This window comes from Peromyscus eremicus, chromosome 1 (genome assembly GCF_949786415.1).
Source record: "Peromyscus eremicus chromosome 1, PerEre_H2_v1, whole genome shotgun sequence".
NCBI classification, from domain to species: domain Eukaryota; kingdom Metazoa; phylum Chordata; class Mammalia; order Rodentia; family Cricetidae; genus Peromyscus; species Peromyscus eremicus.
The window spans coordinates 58,217,599-58,239,141 of NC_081416.1; the positions used below are offsets into that span (position 1 = coordinate 58,217,599).

General features: G+C 52.4%; 1 protein-coding gene across 1 annotated transcript in view; it reads right to left on the minus strand.

The window, feature by feature from the left end:
- Positions 1 to 1,080: 1,080 nt before the first annotated feature.
- LOC131903476 (SH3 and multiple ankyrin repeat domains protein 2-like) overlaps positions 1,081 to 21,543 on the minus strand; it is a 398,315-nt gene continuing 377,852 nt past the window's right edge. Inside the window, exons 16-19 of the mRNA XM_059254102.1 lie at positions 12,266 to 12,401; positions 11,452 to 11,532; positions 2,955 to 3,085; positions 1,081 to 1,308 (exon numbers count right to left, since the gene is read on the minus strand). Of these exons, the coding sequence (XP_059110085.1) occupies positions 1,081 to 1,308; positions 2,955 to 3,085; positions 11,452 to 11,532; positions 12,266 to 12,401 (576 nt within the window). The remainder of the gene's footprint in view (positions 1,309 to 2,954; positions 3,086 to 11,451; positions 11,533 to 12,265; positions 12,402 to 21,543) is intronic.

Consider the following 21,543-nt stretch of genomic DNA (forward strand, 5'->3'; position numbering starts at 1 on the left):
TTCTCACACAGGGGCATGCAGGTTTTCAGAGGCAACAAAATGAATTACTTGAAAATTAAAAAAAAAAAATTCTCAGGACAAACTACAGTCACTTATTCCATGAGAACTTCCATTTGATAAGGGTATTCCAAATTGAACATACTCCTGTGGGAGGCTAATTTGGCGTCTCAGAGGTCTGTTGCTGAAGGAGATCTCTGTGGACCATTCACTGTGAGATGTCACCTAATGGCAACATTCCCAAGGAGTAATAATTTAAGAATACCCCTTATAAAAGTAAACCAGGATACATTCAAGTTACAGATTCCAAACTGGGGGGTTCACTGACCTGATAGAAAGATTCTGCTGTCTGACAGGAGGAAATCAACTGTTATTAACCAGAAAGATCCAGAAATACAATAAGGTGTGTATGCAGCTATGCCCGGCCCTAAGTATGCCAGGGATGGGTGAGCCACCCGAACTGCAGATGCCACCACGGTCATTACCACCTAGATGCCGCCTCCTGCCTCCTCCTCCTCCTCCTCCTCCTCCTCCGACTAAAAACAGACATGCCATGCCTCTGGCAACATCGTCAGGAGGAGTTTCTGAAACACACAGAGCTTATGTTTCTGGCGGTGCCTTGGCGAGGCTGGAGGCTGCATACCCCCTCTCTTTATGTGGTCAGGCTCCACTGTGTCCAGCAGTAGCCTTGGCTTCCAGAAAGTTCACGTGGTAAGGACCACACTGGGGCTTTTTCCTGCCTCGAGGAGTCAGGTTTACCTTGCCCTGTCTGAGCCAGGGAGGGAAATGGGATGTTAGCAAGGAAGACAAGCTGCTTTCTTACACACAGCGAGCGGTTCAGACCTGACCCAGCCACCCGGAGAAGTATGTCCCTTGAGCTCAGTCTACGAAACATTGACTGAAGGGGTCTGCCCGCCTGGCCCGCCCTCCATCCTGCTCCCCCAACTGCTACTGTCACTGGATTAGAGAAACCACCCTAAAGGAAGGGTGGTTCTCGTACCCCACCATGATCAAGGGGCTGCCTGCCTGGTAGGAGAGAGGCTGGGCACCCGGTAGGCAGGCCCAGTGGGAAGTGGTTAGGGTCTAGGCGCCAAGGCAACCATGGGGCCAGGACTCAGAAGCCCAGGCCTCCTGAGGAGCTGAGGGCTGCATTTGAAAGCTTAGGGGCAACGTCTTCGGGTGGGGGTCACGCTTCTTACCTATCGATTTCTGCCTTCGCATCGTACCTCGAGGGAGGCCCAGAAATGGACCTTTCGGGCTCCCAGGGACCGTGGGCGTCATTACAGCAATCCCTTGGCGCTCGTACACGGACTGCAAACCAGAGAGCCAGGTGAGGTGCATCCCTGGGAGCCCCACCCATGGTGACAGACAGCTCTGGGAGCAGTAGGCATCCATCACCATGGCTTCCTCAGGCCATGCCCTCCCCACACTTCATTTAGCTCCTGTAGATGTGATGCCAGCATGTCCAGCTCTAGGCACCATACTCTGCTGGCACAACATTCACCAGGTCAGAAGAACTCTGGGAGAATAGGGGCCAGAATGACTGGCCCATGGGAAAAAAAGCACAGTGTGGTAGGCAGTGGGGTCTGATCCAGGCCATGCCCTGGGTCCTCAGGTCCTTGTGACTTTGGTCAAGCCCTCAGCTTGGATTCTGTTCCCCTCTTCCAGCTACTATGGGTGTGGCCGGGTGCCAGGACCTGTGCAAATGAGTAGGATGCCTGACCTGTCACCTGGGGAGAACTGCCAAGTGACCCTGGAGTGTGTCACAGAGACTGCAACGGGCCCTGTCCCCGGGGCCTGAAGGTGGATTCTCAGAGAGCTCCTCTCTGCCCCGCCACAGCTGGTACACCTCTGCATGCTGTTTTGCCTGCCAGCCTGAGATGGTTGGCCAGTTATGCTCCACAGCCTCAGGAGGGACTTGGAGAAGTTCAGACGCTAAGGCTCACTTGGAACATGTTTGTGGGTGCACTCTCACAGGCTCACCTGGGCTTCAGAGACTCTACCCTAGAGCCTGAGGTTGGGGAGGTAGGATACTGGCCCTGGGAAGTCAGAGAAGTGCCCCAGGGGGCTGTCAGGTTGGCAGAGTATCAGGGTGGAGAGCGGGTATGCTGAAGGCTAGGGCGCCACCTATGGGACTCTGACGGGGAAGAGGGCTGAGGCGCACATTCGAACCTCTGCAGCCTGTTTTATTGCAGGTCAACTCCTAGCAAATTCATGGTAACTGTGGGTGTTATTGTCTAAAAGGACTGGGTTAAACCAAGTCAATTTGAAAGTGAGTCAACGAAAATTCTCAGCTATGTGGTGGGACAGTTAGTGCTCAGGCCTGGCACTCGACTGTGATGGGGACCAGAAAGCAGAGGGAGGCATCACAGGGTTTGAAGGCCTCACCTTTGTCCAGGACTCACCCCTGGCTCCTGAGCAACTTGTCACCTCTCTTCTGGGAGTGCCTTTTCCTCGGGGGTAGGCGGGCATAGCAACAGCACCTGCTGTGAGCTGGCATCTAGTGCCTCCCATGTACAATGAAACCCGGTACACCAAGCAGTTTCGGGTCTAAGGATGCTGTCAACCCACCTCAGAGCATATGCCAGGAGTTTGTGTAGAGGACTAGTGTGTGAGGCTCTAGGCAGCAAGGGGCACTGTCTGAGGAGCACTCCTACAGCCCCCATGCCCATGGTCTCTTGGTAGGGCACATGGAGGGACACCCTCAATGTTTGGGACTCTGGATAAACCCAGGAAAAGATGGCATGCAGGAGTGGTGAGATTTGCACTTCAGCCTGGCCAACGACTCACTGCAGATCTGTGCTGGATCAGAGTGCTCGCCCATGGAAATGGGTTCTGAACCTATGCAGAGAGGGCTTCGAAGGCCAGCTGCTGAGTTGGCCTGCCCTTGCATGCTGAGCCCTCTGCCTGCCCACCAGCCAGGCCAGCCCAAACCCGACCCAGTCCCACCGACTCACATTCATATCGGAGGCTGCTGGGAAGCACCGGCTGGTGGGCCGCTGCTTGATGGTCGCCACCCTCGGTTCTATGGCTACGTTCTCTGCAGTCCTGGAGGGCTTGGAGGCTGGGACTATCTCTTCAGGTTTGTCTAGAAAACAAAGTAAGGGTTGGAGCGGCTTAGTCTCATGGCACTTTGCGGGGTGGGCGGGCTCAGTTAGGAGAATGCAGGCACGCAGCCACTGTTCATGTGCCTGGAGTAGCGGGCAGGCTGTGGCATGGGGAGCAAGCATGCATCTCTCCCCACTCCACATATCTCACCAAGGCACCACCACATGTCCCAGACCTCGCCTGCCTGAGGTGTGTACACTGGACAAAGACAGCAGGAGACCTCAGCATCTCAGCCTTCCCCTTTAGAGAGCTCTATCCCACCCAGGACCTGCGACTTGTCATCTTCAGGTCTGACAAATGGGACTTGTTACTGATGGTGTCAATTTTGGAATTACTATTATTATTTTGAGCCAGGGTTTCATTGTGTAGCTTAGGCTGAGCTTTTTTTTTTTAAAAAGATTTATTTATTATGTATACAGTGTTCTGTCTGCATATATGCCTACAGGCCAGAAGAAGGTGCCAGATCTCACTACAGATGGTTATGAGCTACCATGTGGGTGATGGGAATTGAACTCAGGTCCTCTGGAGGAACAATCAGTGCTCTTAACCACTGAGCCATCTCTCCAGCTTGGCCTTGAACTTTTATTTCTCCTATGCAAGTCTTTTGAGGGTTGATCTTACAGGCCTGTGCCACCAGGTACATGCGCGCACACACATACATACACTCATACACATTCATAAATGTAGTCCTTTTTGTAACTAACACAATTTCCAAGACAAGCCACCTTCACCAAGGCTGGAATGTCGACTGTGGTCAGTAAGCCAGGCAAAATGGCAGAAACCCCAGACCTCTGAGCCTATGCTGCATAGGGAACTTTTCATTTATTCTCCCCATGCTAGAACATTCCCAGCTCTAGAAAACAAAAACCAAAGCTTAAGGCATCCTGGAAAATTAAAAAAAAATTTGTTTTCTAAAACTTGAAAACAAAAGCTCATTCTAGAATGACCCTGTTGCCTAGTTTAGCTGAAAAACAACTGAGGTCCTGAAACCAGACACAAGGCTTTGTCTAGAGTTGTCAGAACACAGGGACCCCACTCCCTGAGACCCACAGTCAGAGTCCCTCAGTCCCCAGAGGCACTTGGGGAAAAGGTCTCGGCTGTCCCAGGCTGTGTTTTTGCAGGATGCCCTGGGCCAGGATGAAGCTTATGGGGAGCCATGCCTGTGGACACCACATCGATCCTTTTTGAGGTACAGGAGATGTTAGCTTCTAGAACATTCATTGTACAAGCCTGAGTCCTTACAGGCAAGCTTTGCCCATTCTGGGGTCCAATGGCTCCCTGTTTAGTGAACACAGGGTGATAAAACTACTAAGTCATCCAAAATACTACTTTGCAATGGTGCTTTATCCGGAGAAGCTGACCCACTGGCTAAGTCCCCAGGGCTACAGTAGTGTTCAGCATCCAGCATGAAGCACTGTTTTCTGAGCAGGCAGGCCAGAGCCTAAATACCCTTGAGGAGGACTCAAGAGGAAGTGGGTGTGTTGGGGCTGGGGGCAATGGAAGTATCCACCATGGCCTCTCTGACATCCTAGGAAGACAGCGGGGTTCCAGACCAGTGTTGATTCTAGCAGTCCACAGATGATGGCTATATCCAAATGTGGCCCATGCCAGGTCCTGCACAGCCTCAGAGCCTTTCACATGTGTGAAGAGTTTTAAAAGGGACACAGATTGTAGGAGTGACCTCAGGCCTTCAGACCCATGCAGTCTCAGGTGCTGTCTCTTCATGGACGACTCCGACGTCTGGGCCTGCAGGCTCATCTGTCACAGGCCTCTTCCTGGGCTAGAATCCGGCCCTCAGGCATGGGTCAGGCAATTGCTTGGCTCTCGTCACCATGGGCTGTGGAGATGCTTGCAGCTCAAATTGCCCATGTCCTCCAGCTCCTGAGTCACGAGGCCCTCATCTTAAACCAAAGCTTTACCCGCACTCTCCTGGGCCGGCCTGGCCATGTCCGCTAGACTGTCTGTCACCTGTGGCCGTATCTTTTTACCACCCAGTCCACACCTGCAGACTGCTTCCCGCCGTGTGCTATAGGCCGTGTCCACCTGCCTCCATCCCTGCTGTCTTCCTCCAGGGGTCCAGGCTGGCTTTTATGGCTGAGATAGAACTTGTTTCTGTGTAGTCCCTACTGCCCACCTGCCAGCTGGGTAGATGCTTGCGTGGCCTGCTTTGGTGAGCCAGCCAGGACACACTGGCTTGATCTGTGTCCCCACCCCATACTCCAGGTCCCTTGGTACTGGTCATTTGGCTTAGCTTTAGCTGAGGTGAACCCCACAGTCTGTTCTTTCAAGGAAGGAGTTGAGATCTCTCTAGCACAGGAGAGCTATGTCCCACCACTGCATTGGGCGCCGGGCAGGGAACACCGGAATCACTCTGGAAACTACTTTCCTCTCCTCTGTGGTGTCCACAGAGGCTGAGCCTGAGGACACAGCATCCTGAGCCTGGAATGTGGGTCAAGTGGAGGCCATTGAGTTACAAGAGGAGTGACTGGGTGTGTCACATGGAGAGCTCTGGGGACCTGCAAGAATCTAGCCACCTCTAGCTCGTGTGCAAACCTTGAAATGTGAAGGCCCCCTCCTGGCTGTGTGGGGAGCCCAATCTGCTCACCCTGTGAGTGCTTGGCTAGGACTATCAAGTAGAGGTGTAGATGAGATTCAGGAAGCTCCTGGGTTTCCTGCCCCATAGAGTTGGCCTTTGTTGAATTTAATGGCTGCTGGTAGTAGCTGGGCAAGGGAAAATTGTGGGCCTCAAGATCCCTTGGAACTTTAGATGTAAGATGCACAGGGCCACAGTCCTGCTAGGAAGGCCCTGGGCATAGGCTCAGCATGGGGAGGTAGTTAGCCAGAGTCTGCTGTGTAGGGTCTGGGTACATGGAGAGCAAAGGACACGAGAAAAACACACTCATGCTGAAGAGCCACGGAGTCACTGAGAATCTTCTTGTCAGGGGCCGGCAGTGTGTATGTTCCCACTGGTGGCACATGGGGTCTATTGCCTGGCGTGTGAGTGCCCGTGGCATCTCCACATGTCCAGCAGGAGTGGGCAGTAGGCTGTGATGTGAGAACTGTAGGGCCTTGGATAAGCGTCTCCCATGACGGTCCTGACCCTGTGGGGCTTTGAGGCTTCATCCTGATTCACATGGCTGTAGGAAAGGCTCTGTCTTTCACAGAGAGCACAGTTGGAGGGTGCTCCTGTAGGGGTCACCAGAGTCACCCACCTCACTCAGCTGACTGCAGAACAGTGGGCAGGCTTGTGGAGTCAGTGATGTGACAGTGCTGGTGTGGTTGTGTCTTGGGGAACACCCCCAGGAACCTTGAATGTCGGCCTGGCCTCTTGAGCTCTGCCTCTCCCATCTCCCTTAGGAACTGCTTTCTGAATCTGTCAGGCCCAGGGTCCCTGATCTTCTAGCATTAGTGCTGTTGGTGTGAGTCAGGTGACAGATGGGTTTTTATCTTGTTCCTTAGATTTGCTGCAGACTTGACCACACAGGCTCCATCTTTGAGATCTTATTGACAGGAAGTAAAAGTTTTTAAGGAAACTGTTGAGATTACTGACTCCTGAGGATGAGGCTTAATTTCCAAAGGCCTAGAACTGGAGCTGTATAGATGGCCGAGGAGGTCAGGCCCTTGCAGGGCCAACACAAGGTCTTGGTGACTGGATATACCTGTGCAGACACGCATGAAAGCTGTCACGGTACACAAAACAGCCCAGCCGTGAGCTGAGTTCTCAGTCTCAAAGCAAGCTTATGGTCTCTCACAAGGGAGATGTGTTGCCCATGGGCTGTAAACTGTAGACTTCCAGGAACCAGAGAGAGAGAGAGAGAGAGGTGGCAGGTTTGTCAGGGTCCCTGAGGTAGCTTGTAACCACATTTCTCAGCATTACTCGCCCTGCCCATCACCACATCTCACAGCCTGTGGGTTTGCCTGGCTCATAGGCAGCCCCAGAAGTTGCAGGAGGGAGCACTGGAGGGTATGTCCAGTGTCCTCAACCTGGGACACCTGCTGCTTTCCATGTGACAGTCAACCAGATGTCATGGCTGCGTGGGAAGAAGTCCCAAAGTGCTGGTGAGGGAAAACAACCCCAATGCCAAGGCAAAGGAAAAGCTGGAAGCAGTCGAGTATTGCTGCCCACTGCACAGTCCCCAGGGGAGCCTTCCGGGCACGTCTGACCTCCCGGGCAGCGAACAGAAGCCCTGTTGAGGTCTTCTGTCCCCTGGCCATATGCGTGGTGATGACACAGCCAGAGCCCAGAGGTCAATCCCTGGTCAGAGCAGGGTCCCAGTCGTCTCTCATGTACTACATAGGATCTTTGTGGGAGACCAAGATTAGGTGTTCCAGAAGCATCCATGAAAAGAGATTCATGGGTGCTCATGGCATCAGAGATAGCTGGCGATCTGTCTGTCGCCAACCACCACGCTCTCTCTTTGGTGTCTCAGAGCCAGTGGCCTCTGCTCCCTCTGCAGGGTGAGATAGCCCACTGCAGGCTTCCTCAGCAACACTGCTATCAGAAGAAAAACCAAAATGTCACATCATCACCCGCGCCACCAGTGGGCTGCCTCCTGTCTGCTCCCACCCAGGCAGTGAAGTGTGGGTATGCAGCTTGGGCCCCTTGGACCTGTAGACTCCAAGACTCATGCCTGGGAAGGTCTGTGTGCTTCGTCAGAGGTGACAAGCAAGGTTGGAGGTCATGGTCACACAACCTGTCCCACCACTCACTCTGCCTGGTGGCCTCCGTCTCTACTCTCACCTCGGCTGCCCTGGGTTGTCCCGTCTGTGGTGGTTGGCCACAGTGACTTTTCTCACCATGGGGTTACTAGGTCAAAGAGCTCAGCGAAAACCCAGGGTCTCTAAGCTGGTGTGGCCGGTGGGGTGGAGCCAAGGTTGAGATTGCCTCACTCTATTTGAGAAAGGTCTCACGTAGCTCAGGCTGGCCTGGAACTTGTGATCTTTCTGCCTCCCAGGTCCTTAGCGCTAGGCAGGCACCATCACACCCAGCTGAGGCTTCTAACTTCCAGCAACCTCCTGGGGACAGCTTAAAAGGACAAAGGTTTGTCCTCTCCCTGTTCTGGGGCTGGACATCTGTGGTTAGGGTTAGCAGGAGAAGAGCCCTGCTTCTGGAGGTCCCAATAGTCTAACGCTCCATAGCTCACCTTCTCTTTCCATAATTACACCAGTCAATGGTTACTTTATGGTACTCCTAACCTGGTGTGACCTTGTCTTGGCTGCATCAGCAAAGACCTTATTTCTAAGTGTGGCCTAATTCATGTCTCAGGGTAGACAAAGACTTGCAGCGGGTGGAGCCACTCTTTAGCTCAAGGCAGCTGGGGAGACGAGATTCTTCTTTCATTCTACATAGCCTCCCTGGAGTACACCCGCTTCCAGGTAGGCAGTCCTCGCAGAGAGCCTGGACAGGCATCAAGAGGGGCTGGAGCCATTGCTGAGTTCCTGCCACACTCAGGCACCATGTGCCCACACTGCTCCAAGCCTTTTATGGCAGGTCCTAGCCTACCAACTGAGCAGAAGTACCAAGCTGGCAGGGGCTTCTGTGGGGTGAGGTGAGGAATGCAGGGCATCCTCAGTCCCTTCCCCCTGTGACCAGTGGTCCCTTTGGCATCTACCTGCCCCCACCCCCACCTCCTGGTCCAGCCTCAGGTTGGGGCACTTCTTCTCAACTGTTTTTTTTTTCTGCTGTTCACATGGAAGGCATTTCGCACTGTCTGAGACTCGTCTATCTCTGAGTGGATTCACTTTGTGCTGGCCCAAACCTCTGTCCCCAGCTGTTGTAACACGTCCATTGGGCGGTGCCTTCAGACAGGGGCTTGCCGGCCCAGATTCCACCTTTTTTGACAATGGGCTTTTCTTCACCAGCTCTGATGGGGCACCCTGGACCTTGGGAGCCCACAGTGGAATGCCTCTTCTGACAGGCCAGAGCTGGGTTTGTCTTTTGCTGGTGGTGGTGGTGTTCATATTATAATGTAACTATAGGACCCCTGGGAAGAAGGGCAGTCTTAGACTGGACATGAGCCAGCCACACCCTTGACATGGGGAGAACCCCAGAGAGCCTGCTGGGATGTCCTGTACTGACTGATATGGTGAAGGCATGGATTGCTGCAAAGAAGGTTGTTAGCCTGAGGTGGCTATGCTGGCAGCTCCAGGGTATCCGTCCTGCCCTGAGGCTGATCCTGCTGGATTTAGGCACTCTTGACCCCCATTCAAGCATCCAGGGTGCTAGTTCCACACCAGGCCTCAGACTGAGTGCACCAACCATTAGGGACCACCCCCAACTTCATTAGAGACCCTCTCAGCCTTGGGGAATGATGTTTCAGCATTGAATTGTTGGGTCACAGGTCACACTTGGCTCAGTATTGGGGAGTCATGAGCAGTCAGGAGTATCCATCTGTAATAGGGTGCTTCTGAGGGGGGCAGGGCTCTGCCTAGTCACTCATGACACGTGTCATGCCCGCTCCCCTCTCAGGGGAGCCTGGGGACAGGCAGCTCCCTCCTTCCCCCAGTGTGGAGGGGAGCTGAGGGTTGGAAGAGGAATGAAGCCTGGTTTCCCTCTTGCCTGCTCCCCTGGCTGTTCAGTGGCTGGGCAGCACACGGGGATGTCTCTGACCAGCCCCCCAGAAGAGGATTCACGGCATCTGCAGCCAGGCAGGCACAGTAAGAGTCATCAAGGATCCTGGCCGCTTCATTGGCATGTTGATGTGGACACAGATCAGGGGGACTTACAAATAGGTCGAGGGAGTCACAGACAGAAGCCAAGCAGACCAGACAGACCAGAACAGTGTACATCCCAGGGAGGGGCCCTTGGGTATGACCCCCAAATATGGAAGACAACACAAGGTTCACAGCACACTCTGGACTTCACATGACTGTCACGAGGGGGTTTCTCTTCTACTGGGCAAGAGCATGGGCACAGACACTTCCCTTACCCTTCTTCTTCCGGACTGAGGCTTGCAAACAGAAAGGGAAGCGCATGAGCCAGCCACGGTGGCAGCGCCCTCCCATAGTGGCCCACACCCGGGGTCTCACTCAGTTCGGTGATTATGGGACATAGGTAGGGGAACTAGTGTGGAGACCACCAGGAGTGAGAGGCAGGGGTCCAGGGTGGCCCCCACAACTTGCACTTGGTTGCTCTTTTTGCCTTGTCCTGCCTGAATCTCTTTTGTGGTGGCGAAGGGGCGTTCTTACTTTGTTCCCAGCAATCCAGCAGCACTCCATAGGTGGGACTGAACTTCATGAGATGGGACAGGAGGGCAGGTCTGCCTTTAAAAGGACACGGAGGCCCTGGGAGCTAGAGGGAGCCCCTTTCCAATGAGCTCCCAGAGAACATGGCAGCAGCCCCTTCTGTAGAGCAGGCTGGCCTTGGCTCATTGTAAGTGGGGCAGACATTCGGTCATGGGGACACAATTCGAATGTTCCCAGTGGAATGTTTGGAGGTATATGATAGGGTCAGGGGCACGGCTGGAAGGAGAGGATGGGTGGGCACTCCAGTTTCTGGGTGGAGAAGCATTCCTGTGTCAGGGTACCCTCTTCTAGAACACTGACAATTTGAGGTGAGATTCAGATTCTAGCCCCAGGGTGGACAGTGATTAGCATGAACAAGGGGATAGGGGCTGCTCTGTGCTGGTGGGGACCTGTTGCTGGCTGTCAGTGACATCCTGGCAGGACACCACCAGGAGCTAATAGGTTTGAACCATAGTGGTTGTTTCTGCACCAAGGGCCACCCTCACCAGCACTATCCCTGTTCCTCATGGGGCTAGTGCTTCCCCTCACTGTCTCTGTGGCTCAGAGCCATCCTCTCTGCAGAAGTCCCCTGGCTACCTGGTGGCACCTGGGTGACACTTAGGATGTGGTTCTTAGTCCGTGTCAGAGCCATCCCTTTTCTTAATAGTCCCAATGGCTGATAGGCCTCCTGCCCCATCTGCCTCCAAGGGGACAAATGGCCAAGTCCGTTTAATGAGGACCTTTTAGAGTTCTGGGTGTGCTGGGACTCTCTGAGGAGTCCCTGAGGGCAGGCCTTCAGTGGCTGGAGCAAGCTGGAGGACAGGCTGAGGTGGGGTCAGTGAGGGTGCCCAAGGCAGCAGGGATGCTGCTGCAGGGCCAGCGAGGCTGCTTACCTTTGTCCACTAGTGAGAGGCCCAAAAAGTCAAAACAAAACAATGTTAGATAAGCAGAAGAGAATATCAGCCCCACCTCCTCTAGATCCCATGGAGTCCCTCACTAGAGACGCCAAGCCAAGTGTGAAGCTGTAGGGCATGCAGGAGAAAGGGCAGGGGATAAGCAAGCCAGCGGGAGGCCGTGCATGGGCTGGGCATCTCTGAGGACAGCAGGGTAAGGTGGCCTTACCGAGTTCCTCCAGCTCCGCCGTCATGGACTTGGAACGCAGGGTAAGGGCTGTAGTTGGAGCCCTCTTTGGAGGTGGGGGAGCTTGATGGGCAGGCAAAAGCAGAGTCAGTGTGAGAACCACCACAAGGCCCCACCCAGTCCTGTACTCCACCCAGTGCCCCTTTTGGACACAGGAAGAATCCGGGAGGCAGTGACCCTCGAATCTGTGTTTGGGGGGCAGACTGACAGGTGGCTGTGGGGGGTTGTCACAGTTGGGCTGCCATGATTAGCATCAGCCCTGGGTGCTCAGGATGGAGTAGGGTAGGTGCTCTGCAATAGGGTTGGGAACTACGGCTCTGTTCTGTCTGTGAGAATCTGACTGTGACAGGGCACAGGCAGTGGGGTACATGTGGCTTAGCCACTACCTGCCAGGCTGTCAACGGCAGGGACATGGGCCTCGCTGGAGCTGGGGAAGGAGACCTGTTGGTGTCCAGGAAATGCCATTCTCTACCCTCCCACTACGGTCTCAGCTGTTTCCACCCCTCTCTTGCTATTTAGTGTACTCTGGTGCTGCCACCTCTACAACCTCTCCTAGCTGTCCCTGGTACCTCTACACAGCTGCTTTGGGGACAGCTGGCTAGAAGGCAGGGGCTTGGTCCCCTTTGCTGGCCTAGCTGTGGCCTCCCTCAGGAGAACGGTGACTCAGGCTCAATGTCATGTCTTGGTCACACACGTAAGTGATACCCCATGGCCTTGGCTCTCAGCTGAAAAGAGGCCGTTCTCCTTCCCTGTGGCCTCTGCCTCCCCCCTGCAGGGCACCTTGAGGGACACACACCTTTCTTTCTGGCAGTATCATCAGGGTCTAGATTCCTGGTCACTGTGACGACCTTAAGGACGAGGTGATTTCCTCCCTGGCGGATCATGTTCACCACCTGCCGGTGGCCCACCTTGACGACATTTTCATTGTTAACCTGCAGGAAGAGAGGCGCGGCAGGTCAGCAACACGTAAGAGGAGGCAGGGGTGGTGAGGCACGTGCTGCCGGCACCCTGTAGCAGACTAGGGGGGCTTTGGTCTTTATGGATGAAAATTTGCTTTGGGGAGGTCAGCATGTGTGCTGCTGTGGCTGCAGAGGCCACCACACCTTGAGGGGTGGGATGCCTCCTCCAGCACCCTCTACCAGGACTGGTGGACCCTACTTAACAGAATTCTCAGGAGCTGTCCAGATCTCCAGGGCTGGGTTCAGCAGCAGCTCTACCCTTTTACAGCCCGGCAGAAACCTGGCCCCCAATCGCTTCTCCTGTGTTTTGGCCCATTGTCTTTGGGCTCTCCCCCACCCCCACCCCCGCAACACTGAGGTGGAAAAGCTTGACTTTACAAGGTATTAAAAGAGATGACCATTCTTCCCTGGCACTTCTGGGAAGAAGGAAGACTGCCCCAGTGCTCCTGGGATAGTGGAGGTGCACACTTGAGCCCCAATGTTGCTTCTGTGAGCAGAACACTGAGGCTCAGAAACTCTGGGTTTTCAGAACCAGGCCCTCTCCTTACAACCCCAGGGAAGAAGCAGACACAGATCCAAGCAGAGGTGGGACTTGGTATCAGCCCCTTTGTCAAGCTAAGTCCCACAGCAGACCCCCAGGCCTTGTCCCCAGAAGAAAGCCAGAGCTGTACAGATGGGCAGGTTGGGCATTGTGAACATGCCCATCCCAACACTGTGCTTCCAGTCAAGATCACTATGGTGTTGGACACCATCTTAGCTGTTGAAATGTAAGAACGCTGGCACTTGCACACAACTCTCCAAACCTCCACTCTTACACAGTGATCTGGGTGGGAGTGCAGGAGCCCCAGGGAGGGCCTCAGCTCTGTTATTTGTTTGGGAGCCATCCAGCCTCCCTGACCTCATCTGCATGGACTTGTGACCATTGCCTTTGATTCTGTTGCTTTTGGAGTTCTAGAAGGGGACAGAATGGATCCTGCACAGTTCTGCTATCAAGGTGTCCATGGAACATCCACACAATCAACTCTGAATCCAGCCCTGGTCTGGGCTTTTGGGGTTCAGTTTTCTATCATAGCTGGGATCGACACCAAGTACTGACCCGTGCCCACATTATGTAAAGGGAGTAAGTTATGAACGGGATTTCTGCCAGCCCTCCTGAGCTGGGGAAGACACACTGAACTGGCACAGCTCGGAAGCAGGCAGCTGTCCTGTTGACCATCTTCCCACAAAGTCTATTGAACACAGGTGTGTGCCTGTCAGACAGACATGGATGTGAGGGCTGACATGGGTAGCTGAGAGACTTTCACTCACCTTGGGCCAAACTTGGAAACAGTCAGTAGAAGAGGGCCCCAGCAGCTAGAGCCTGAAGCATGCAGTCCTGGTGACACACACTTGTCATTAGACAAAATATGTCAAGGTGGAGAAACTAAATACCAACTCTCCCAAAGTAGCTGAGCTGAGCTGAGGCTACAGGAGTGGAGATTATGGCTTCACTGGGTGTTCAGGGGTTCCTTAAGGCTTCACTGGGTGTTCAGGAGTTCCTTACGGTTTCACCAGGTGTTCAGGGGTTCCTTATGGCTTCACCGGGTATTCAGGGGTTCCTTATGGTTTCACTGGGTGTTCAGGGGTTACTTATGGTTTCAGGGGCTCAGCAAACTTTCCAGTCCCAGCAGTAACAACTGTCACAGCATAGACCACACCCCCAAACCCAAGTCGATAGATCTCACCTCCGAGGTGACTGGGGCCGTTTCGACTTATAATTAGGTGCTTGTCTCACTTCTGTGACAGAGCACTTGCCACAAGCAACTTAAGGAAGGAAGGAATGAAGGAAGGGAGGAAGGGAGGGAGGGAGGGAGGGAGGGAGGAAGGGAGGAGGAAGGAAGGGTTTTATTTGGCTCACAGTTATTAGGGTCACAGTCCATCACGGTGAGCGAGTCATGGAGGTAGAGTGTGAGGCCCACTACCTTCACCATCAGGGAGTGCAGAGATGAATGCTGGTGTTCAGCTTGCTTTCTTCTTTTTATTAGTCCAGCACCCCAGCCCATGGGATGGTGCTGTCCACATTCAGGCTGGCTCATCCCTCTTCAATTCCACTTATCTAGACATGTCCAGAGTGTGTGTCCTAGGCGAATCTAGATCCTTCAGGCTGCCAGTATTAACCTCAGAAGTGCTCAGGTCGCAAGGGTGACTCATGAATTGACTGACACTTTGTAAAAAGGGCATTGGGGGCTCTCTGGCCTGTCCCCCTGGGAGGGACCATCTAGGGCACAGCAGCCTGCTTGCCAGGATTCCCAGTGCCTTCCTCTCAGTCTCCAGAGCAGGAAGAAGAGAACCCCACCTCCTCTCCCTGTGCGTTTTATTACAGCCTGGGACACAACCCAGTGACCAGCCGCGCTGTGCCACTCAGCCTGGAGCTGGCTACCACCCTTCTCTTGAGGCCCTTAGGAATCAGTGCTCCACCTGTCACCCCTCAGTTACACACAGGGCGCCGGGCCTCAGGTGAGAAAAGTGGCGTCCCTGTCAGCAGCTTCCCTGGGAGTGACTGGTGACAGGTGAAGGAAAGCTGGAAGGCAGGGAAGGAGCTACGGTCCCCAAGTCCTGCAGAGGTGACAGAGCAGCCCTGACACACCCTTCCTTGCAAGGGTCACTGCTGCTATGGAGGGAACTCAGAGAGACGGGGACAATGGGAAATGCCACCCAGGGAAGGAGCAGGAGCAGGCCTTGCAGGCAGGCCCGGTAGCTCCACCTCCCCCATTTTGTAAGGGTGTTATGGGAGCTTGGGCAACTTATAGGCAGCTACATCGCTAAAAAAAATCCTTCTCCTGGCACCGGTTCTCCTGACTAGATATCTTGGCAACCATTAACTGTCCATAAATACCCAGGGAGGGGTGTGGCCTTGCAATCCCCTCCTGCTAGCAATCCTTAACAGTCTATAAATTCTTGAGGCTAGGCAGGGAGTCATGAGGCCCTCTCCTCCCCCATGACGGGAAGCAAACGGGCCCAGTCTTGGGCATCCCTTGGACAGCTGCTGCCAGGTCCAGAGGGCAAGAACACGTCATGCCCTGAGGACAGCGTCACTCGACAGTGGGGTTTTCCAGGGACACAGGGATGTGGGTCCCTGAAGAGAGGCTTTCCTAGGAGCTGTCTGTCCAGGCTCCTTCCTTTTCTGCATTGGCCTCCATTCTCCCCGAGGCTTCAGGGCACTGTGCCTCCTCCCTTTCCCGCACTGGGGATGAGAAAGCCTGTCTGCAGGAATAGGGCAGATGTATCCACGCCACCATCACCCTCCACACTGGGGATGAGAAAGTCTGTCTGCAGGAATAGGGCAGATGTACTCACACCACCATCATCCTCCACACTGGGCGAAGCACTGTTGGGTATGTCATGGCACAGAGCCCCCACCCCAGGCTGGGCTGCAGAGTCCCAGAGCCTGCCCCCCACTCAACCTCCCCTTGCAAGGGAAGATGAGGCACACCCCCCCCCCCCCAGAAAGACTGGCTTCTCCAGCTACATGGACTATGGGTTTTGGTGGTTTTCCTGCTGGGTTTCCACCTTGATTTGGCATGTATTTCCCCACTATGCCCCATTTCTCCATTTTGGAGTGGTAATATATATTCTGTGCCATTGCATGTCAGAAGCATGTAATTTGCTTTTTGCTTTTTACAGGGGTTACAGTTAAGAGACTGCCTGGAGTCTCAAAAGAGGTTTTGGACTTTTAAACAGTGTTGAGACTGTGAAAGATCATAGGGACCTTCTGAAGTTAGATTAAATAAATGCATTTTGCATTATGGTATGGCCAAGGGCCCATACAGGGGCCAGGGAGGGGAGTGTGGAAGTTTCAGTGAGAAATGTCTTTCAGAGACCTGGGCATTTGAACACTTGGTTTCCGGCTGGTGTTACTACTTGGGGAGGTTTAGGTGGTGCGGCCTTGCTAGAGGCGGCAGGTCACTGGGGGCGAGCTTTGAGACTGGACAGCCTCACTGCATCTCCAGTTTGCTTTCTGCTTGCTGTTAAAGATGTTAGCTCTTAGCTTCCCACCCCTGCCATCATGCCAGCTGCTGGCTGCCATGTTTCCTGCCATGATGCACTCTTCACTCTTTGACACAGTAAGCCAAAATAAACTCTTGCACAGGTTGCTTTCGGTTATGGCACTTTACCATGAAAAGTGACTAATACTGCCACGGCTGTACCCGAAATGGAGGAATGCTGACCTTGTGCCCCATCCCTATGTTCTTCATCCTCCCTCCTCTCTCTCCCTGCAGCCATGTGGGACTAAAATGCTCTCCCTGACTTGTAAAAACAAAAACGAAAGCAAAAATTCAAAAAATCAAACTTTGCACAGATTCTGCCCCAACCCTCACATATTACTGATGCAAGTATAATATGTCATGTCCTCACCAAGACCAGCTTCCATAGCCAGAAGAACCCAAGTGCATTCTCCTTACCATAGCAAGGACAGAGGAGTCAAAAGTCTTTGCAGTCTCCCAGCCTACAAACAGGCCTAAAACAGTTTAGCCTGCAATGAATGTCTTGGGCCAGACGCAGTCCTGAAAACAGAGGGCTCGTGTGCTGACAGGAGCCGAAGTGGGCAGGAAGGCTTGCTCTTCCCTCATCTGCTCCCATTTTAAGGCCTTGACCTGCAATTCTGGCCTGTTACCACCAGGGGGAGATGTGCATGTGCGTGCCACATATCACACCAGTAAGAAGGCTCCAACAAGCCCTGAAGCCCCTTAGAGTTACCAATTTAGAGTAAACAAGCAAGCAAGCAAACAAACGAAAGCCTGTTCCAAAAATCTATTTGCCCTCAAGGAGGCAAATATATCCTTGCACACAGCCATGGAGCCATGGAGGATGAATAAACCAAGCTACACGGCATTCAATTGTTTTGTGACGAATAGGATCTTATACTGTCCTTGACAATGAATTCTAGCTTTCCATCTGAATGTCCCTTAAATGTCAGAGTTGTGTGTGCGGACGGTGGACAGACACAGTACGAGGAGGCTTCCCGCTCAGTGCCCACTTCTTACCTTTAGCAAATTCTGCCCATATGGTTGACTCTCCCGGCTGTCTATTGTGAACGTTGATTTCGGCTCTCATCTGCCAAAGCCCACTATGGAAACGATGTGTCTAAGGAACCTCGGCTGGGTATCTCTTTTCCTTCATGCCCTCCCTCTGTGCTTTTAGCTCTGACTCTCGGAATATATTTACATCCACATTTTAACAAGACCAACATTTGCTATTCCTCTCAACTGTGCGATAATCTACCCACACTTAAACCATACACTCTGACTTGATTACTTTGTCATCTCCTGTATGTTTTCCCCACCCTGGAGCAAAATAATTTTGTGTTTTTATTGGATTAATTTTCTATGTACTTAACAGTATCAAACCAAACACTTCTCTAATTCAGTGAACCCCTTTTCACGGTCTTCAGATCCATGGGGTTTTTTACATTTGTCATGAAGAAAACCAGAGGGCAGGGCTCAGGGTGGCCACAGGGGCCAAAACAAGACCCAGGCCCAGCAAGAAGGGGTGAAGGGTCAGTTGCATGTTCTCTGTGTAAACTCTCCCCAGATCTCAGGCTGACTGTGTGAACTGTGTGTGTGTCAGAGCCTCAGAGCCGCCTGCCGGAAAGGCTGAAAGAAACCAGATGGAACTGTGAGCTACGGCTACTACAAGCCACACAGAACAGGACGTCAGAGTCCTATCGCGCTGGTCGTCAGCTCCACTGAAAACACCCAGAGTCGCTACACCCCAACTGTCACAGCATTCGGGGCACAATTCAAACCCACTCGAGAAGCACAGATGACCCAGCATTGGAACTGTCGCACAGGATGTTAGCATCGCTATTACAATGCTTCCCTGGGTGGGCTTGACAGCAGAGTAGAAATGAGTCAGAGGAGAGACAGTGAAGAGTCAGAAGAAGACAGATTTTAAAAAATGAGCAGAGACTTAAGGATGCTCAGGGCATCAGCCAATGGCTTAACCCAAAAGTAATGCAGGGTTCTGAAAGAGGAAACAAGAATCGTAGAAGAGAAAGAAGTCAGAAACCACACACACACACACACACACACACACACACACACACACACACACACGGTTAAAAATGTCCCCGGTTTAGTGAAGGATGTAAACCCACAGATTCAAGAGATGCTGTGAGTAGAGCTGGGCTATGGCGGCCCATACCATTAATCCCAGCTCTTGGGAAGCAGAGGCAGGCAGATCTCTGTGAATTTGAGGCCAGCCTGGTCTACAGAGTGAGTTCCAGGACAGTCAGAGCTACTCAGAGAAACCCTGTCTCAAACAAAACAAAAACAAACAAAACCAACAAAAAAAAAAAAAAAAAAAAAAAAAGAAAGAAGAAAGAAAAGAAAAGAAATTCCATGAGTTTCAAACTGCAAAGTGAGTCCAGGCACATTACAGTTAACCCACAGGAATCTGAAGGCAATGTGGACACATTAAGCCAGAGAAGAGGGATGCTTCAAACGACTTCATGTCGGAAACCCGACAGGCCAGAAGTCGGGAGACAGTGTCGCCGACACTCAAAGGACTGACTCTGTTGAAGGCACCGCAGAGAATGAAGGGTGACTGAGGGACAGCGTCAACTGCTGTCCGTAGAGCTATGTGTCCCCTGAGGCAAAAATAGCAGCGGTGGGGGGCGGGCTATGATGGTGCAGCTTTAGACACTGGACAATTAGCAGAAAGGAAGGCAGCTGTGCCCGTGCACTTCCCCGACACACAAAACTGGAACACAAAATAGGGACGTTTTATGTCACATGTGTACTGAACACTGAGGAGGGCCTGTGACCTGAGAACCACCACTGCCAGACTAGAGAGAGAGACAGCTAAAGCCCCTTGGCAAATCGAAACAGAGTTCCAAGAACAGGTAAGCCAAAATACGGCAGAAAGGGGAGGCAAGATGGAAGATCAGTGAAGCAGACAGCAAGCCCCAGATCAGGACGAAACGGTGGTAATGACATCAAATGTCAGTGGGATAAAACTCCCACTCACGAGCAGATCTAGCCAGGCACGGCGGCACACACCTTTAATACCAGCACTCAGGAAGCAGAGACAGACGGATCTTTATGAGTTCCAGGCCTGTCTCAAAAATCAAACAAACAAAAAAAAGTAGACATAAAATGGATTTAAAAATTTAAAAAAAGATCTAAAATGCTATTCATAGGTTTTCTTTTTAAAAGGACTATTTTTAATTATGCATGTATATGTGGGGGGCCACGTATATGCACTGACTACAGATTCCAGAAGAGGGCATTGCATCCTCTGGAGCTGGAGGGAGCTGCCCGACATGGGTACTGGAAACCCAACTTAGATCCTCTGGGAGAGCAGCAAGTGCTTTTAAATGCTGAGCCCTATCTCCAGCCAGTTCATGTTCTTTCAACATAAAGACACTAAGAGGTCAGAAGGAAGCGAGAACCACAGTGCAAGGGTGGATGGAGGCTGCGTAAGTATCCACAAAACAGCCTCCATCAGGCAGGGATGCTGTGCAGCTGTTCTGAACCTGTCAAATACGATGTTACAACATGACCCAGAAACTCTACACCAAGGCATACACCCAGAAATACGAAAAGCAGCTGTACACACACCAAGGCTATGTACAGAGGTTCCTGGGGGGCAGGAGAATCATGGGTGGGAGATTGCTTCTTGGGGCAACACCTTGTTCTACAATCTTATTGTGCTAATGGTTGCACAACTGAAAATTAAAATTCAGTGGGTTGTTACACTTTAAAGGGTCAAAGTTTATGTTGTGTGAATTATCCCTCAAGGTTGTGTCAGTGGGCTGGAGAGGTGGCTCAGGGTTAAAAGCACTGCCTGCTCTTGCAGAAGACCCAAGTTTGGTTCCAGCACCCACATGGTAACTCACAACCATCTATAACTTCAGTTCCGGGGCTCTGATGCCCTTTTCTGGCCTCCACGGCACTGCACGCGCGTTGTGCACAGGTAGACATGCAGCAAAACAGCCATGCCCGTGAAATAAAGTAAATCTTAAAACAGAAGAAAGCATTTCGGGAAGTAAAGACAGAAGGCGGCAAGGCAGCGATAAGCATGTGTCTAATAACAAAGACTCCACACGTGTAAACTTTTGCACAAATAGACAGAGCTCTGCAGCCTGCAGACACAGCAGGAAGTGCTAACACCCTGTGCACTGATCCTCTCCTCTAAAGCTGAGACCAAATGCCTGACAGAACCGGTGTAAGGGAGGAAGGGTTTATCGCGGCTGCTGTGCAAGGGTGCAGGCCACCATGGCAGGGAAGGCATGCCTGCAGGAGCCTGAGGCAGCTGGTCACATCTCATCCACAGTCAGGAAGCAGAGAGAGATGAATGTGGGTGCTCTCTTTCTTTCTTTTTTTTTTTTCTTTTTTTTTTTGGTTTTTCGAGACAGGGTTTCTCTGTGTGTCTTTGGAGCCTGTCCTGGATCTCACTCTGTAGCCTAGGCTGGCCTTAAACTCACAGAGATCCACCTGGCTCTGCCTCCTGAGTGCTGGGATTCAAGGGGTGTGCCACCACCACCCGGCTCACTTTCTTCTTTTTGTTCAGTCTGGGACCCTAGCCCATGGGATGGCACCCCCACATTCAGGCTTCTTGTTCCGGTTAACTCAAACTAGATAATCCCTTAAAGATGTGCCAGAGGCTTGTCTCCTGGTGACTCCAGATCAAGTTGACAATATCAGCCATCACATACCCCTTCATCAAAACTGACAAGACAGCTAGACAAATCAATAAAAATGACAAGAGACCTTCAGAATTCTGAAGGCTGGTTCCATTTATTTCAAGTGTGAGGCCTGCTATGGAGGGACTGAAAGATCTGACAGCATTGTGTGTGTGTGTGTGTGTGTGTGTGTGTGTGTGTGTGTGTACATGCAGAGGCCAGAGGACAATCCCAGGTGTCATGCCTCAGGAGCGATCACTTATTTTTTGAGATGGGACCTTTCATTGGCTTGGAGCTCATCAAGTAGGCTGGACTGGCTGGTCAGCAAGCCCCAGGAACCTGCCTGTCTCCATCTCCCCAGTGCTGGGATTACAGTCATTCATTCCCTCACTCAGCAGTTTTTTTTTTTTTTCTTTTTGAGACATGGTCTCACTTTGTAGCCTTAGCTGG